Genomic DNA, 2,597 nt, shown 5'->3' with positions numbered 1-2,597 from the left:
GATCTTTTGTGTTCCGATAATCTTTGAGATAGCGAATGCCTCGGTTGCCTCACGTAGACTTTTTCACAATCCCCACATGGTATTTTATAAACTTGCAGGGGTTCTTAACCTTCGGATGATTCCAGACCCCCAATGGATTGTCCAATATGGTGCCATACCCCCTTCACTTGACTGTTGAAATAATTATTACCAATCCTATTATTTGCCAGTGTGTCATCCAAATATGTCAATACCTTGAATATCCTGTACTTTAGATATGGATTGCGGGGAATAGAACATGAAAAAATCATAAGCATTGATAATTTTTTTACATTTCTAGTGAAAGCAAAATTAAAGTTACAGTCCATTTTTATTACACAAAAGAAGAAAGAGAACATAGATGTACAAGTTTTTTTTCCAAATTGACAACATGAAACATACTTTTACAAGCCTAGTGAGATATTTGCTGTTGTTTTCCTGCAATCAAAGCATCGATTCGTGGTACAGTTGCTGACAAAGCTACTCGCATGTCATCTGACACATCAAGTCTATTTCTCCACTTTGATTTCAGATTTAATAATGCAGAAAATCCTATTTCACAGAGATACGTAGTTGTGAAGGGAACCAAAATGTTCATTGCTCTTATTGCCAAGCTTGGGTAAGCTGAGATTTGTTCACACCAAAACTGCTTGACATCCATCCCAGCCCTTTCGAAATCAGCTTTCTTTCTTGGGTTCTCTTGGAATTCAGTGAAATCATCCTTTGCTATATCGTTATCACTCAGTCTCGATACATCAAATGAGAAAGGGTTTTGTATCCAAACCGATTCCATGCAAAGATCATTAGTATCTGAAAAGTAACCCTCAAAATTTGTACTTAGAATTTCCAAATGATTCTTGACTTCTTGAAGTATTTTTACAGGTAGTGTTTTACCATCTTTTGTAAGGATATTGTCAAGGTTAGGAAAGTTTGCCAGGTTACCACTTTCAACACGGCGACACCAGATATGTAGTTTCTTTGTGAATGTGACGACTTTTCCCTTGGCTTGAATGATGTCCACATCTCTTCCCTGCATTGATGTGTTCAAATCATTGAGAAGACTGAAAATATCAGCCAAATATCCCAGGCTAACAATGAAATGTTCATCTTCAAAGTGCTTTGCAATAGGGGATTGTTGATTCTTGATAAATTCGAGAATTTCATCCTGAAGTTTCACTACACGTGTGAGAACACTGCCACGACTCAGCCAACGTACTTCTGTGTGGTACAGTAACACTCCATGTTCCGCTCCAATCTCGTCACAGAATTATTAAAACAGTCGGTGATTCAATGGACGTCCAAGAATGAAGTTGACTGTTTGCACAAGTATTCCTATCGCTTTCAGTATCTTTGGCAAGGTTTTGGATGCCAGAGCTTGGTGATGTAGAACACAGTGGGTGGTGAGCACATGTAGAGCTCTCTCCTTGACTATAGCAACGAATCCAGATTTCTTGCCAATCAGGGCAGGAGTGCCATCCGTACAAATAGACCCAATCTAATCCCATGCCAGCTCATGACGATCTAAGAAAGATTGGATCAGCTTGAATACGTCAACTGCTTTGGTTGTGGTTTCGAGTCGTTCACAAAATGAAAACTCTTCCTTGATGTTCTCTTCATGTACATATCGTACAAATACAAGCAATTGACTGTGGTTTGAAACGTCAGTTGATTCATCGATCTGCATGCTGATTTTCGCAGGACTTTGTTTTATCTCTCTGACAACTTGGGTTATTATGTCCTGACTCATGTCTTTAATTCTCTGGTGCACAGTGTTGTTGGACACGGATACCTGACTTAATTTCGTCGCGGCATGCTCTCCCAGCACAATTTTAGCCATCTCCAGCGCACAGGGTTTCACGAGGGTCTCCCCAATTGTGTGTGGCTTCTTTTCTCTGGCAATCATGTACGAAACTTTGTAGGAGGCTTCTAGAAGAGGTTTTCTTGGAGCAGAAAACCCATATGATGAAAGAGTTGCTTTCTGATCATAACAAACTCTTTTCAACTTAAAAGCATCAATCGATGTGCCAACATGATCTTTGTGTTTGCTTTCAAGATGTTCCTTCAGTCCTGATGGCTTAAAATTCCCATTGCTCATTACCAAATTGCACAGCATGCACTGGGGTCTTTCTATTCCATCTCGTTTTGTCAGACAGGTGAAGCCAAAACCAACATATGAATCATTCCACATCCTTTTCTTGACAGACGACATTTTACACAAAATCTGTGAAAGGAAAACGAAAAACTGTCAAACACAGCCACTGCTCTCAATACAATGAAAAACATAAGATGAACATAATAAACACAATATAATAAAGAATATATATATATATATATATATATATATATATATATATATATATATATATATATATATATATATATATATATATATATATATATATATATTGGAAGCTTGGAATACGAGTTTAATTTGTTCCAACACCAAGCTCGTAAACTGATTTAATCGTATTCTAAAAACGACTTTTGTTCCGGCCCTCCCCCCATTGAAAAAAAAAATATACATGTATATGTATTTTGTGATGTAAACAAAATGCAGCAGGAGCAACAACCTACTACCT

The 2,597-nt window shown here is 37.6% G+C and overlaps 2 protein-coding genes across 2 annotated transcripts; both read right to left on the bottom strand.

Annotated features, from left to right (window-relative positions):
• Positions 1 to 430: 430 nt before the first annotated feature.
• On the bottom strand, positions 431 to 1,054 carry LOC137622446 (protein FAM200C-like). Its single transcript, XM_068353053.1, has one exon. The coding sequence runs from the start codon at positions 1,052 to 1,054 to the stop codon at positions 431 to 433; it is 624 nt and encodes a 207-aa protein (XP_068209154.1).
• Positions 1,055 to 1,513: 459 nt separating this feature from the next.
• Positions 1,514 to 2,227, bottom strand: LOC137622445 (protein FAM200C-like). The gene has a single exon (XM_068353052.1). The coding sequence runs from the start codon at positions 2,225 to 2,227 to the stop codon at positions 1,514 to 1,516; it is 714 nt and encodes a 237-aa protein (XP_068209153.1).
• Between the last annotated feature and the right edge of the window lie 370 nt (positions 2,228 to 2,597).

This window comes from Palaemon carinicauda, chromosome 29 (assembly GCF_036898095.1).
Source record: "Palaemon carinicauda isolate YSFRI2023 chromosome 29, ASM3689809v2, whole genome shotgun sequence".
In the NCBI taxonomy this organism is placed as follows: Eukaryota; Metazoa; Arthropoda; class Malacostraca; order Decapoda; family Palaemonidae; genus Palaemon; species Palaemon carinicauda.
Note: the sequence above shows the minus strand (reverse complement) of the source record. Positions and strands in the feature narration are given on the sequence as shown.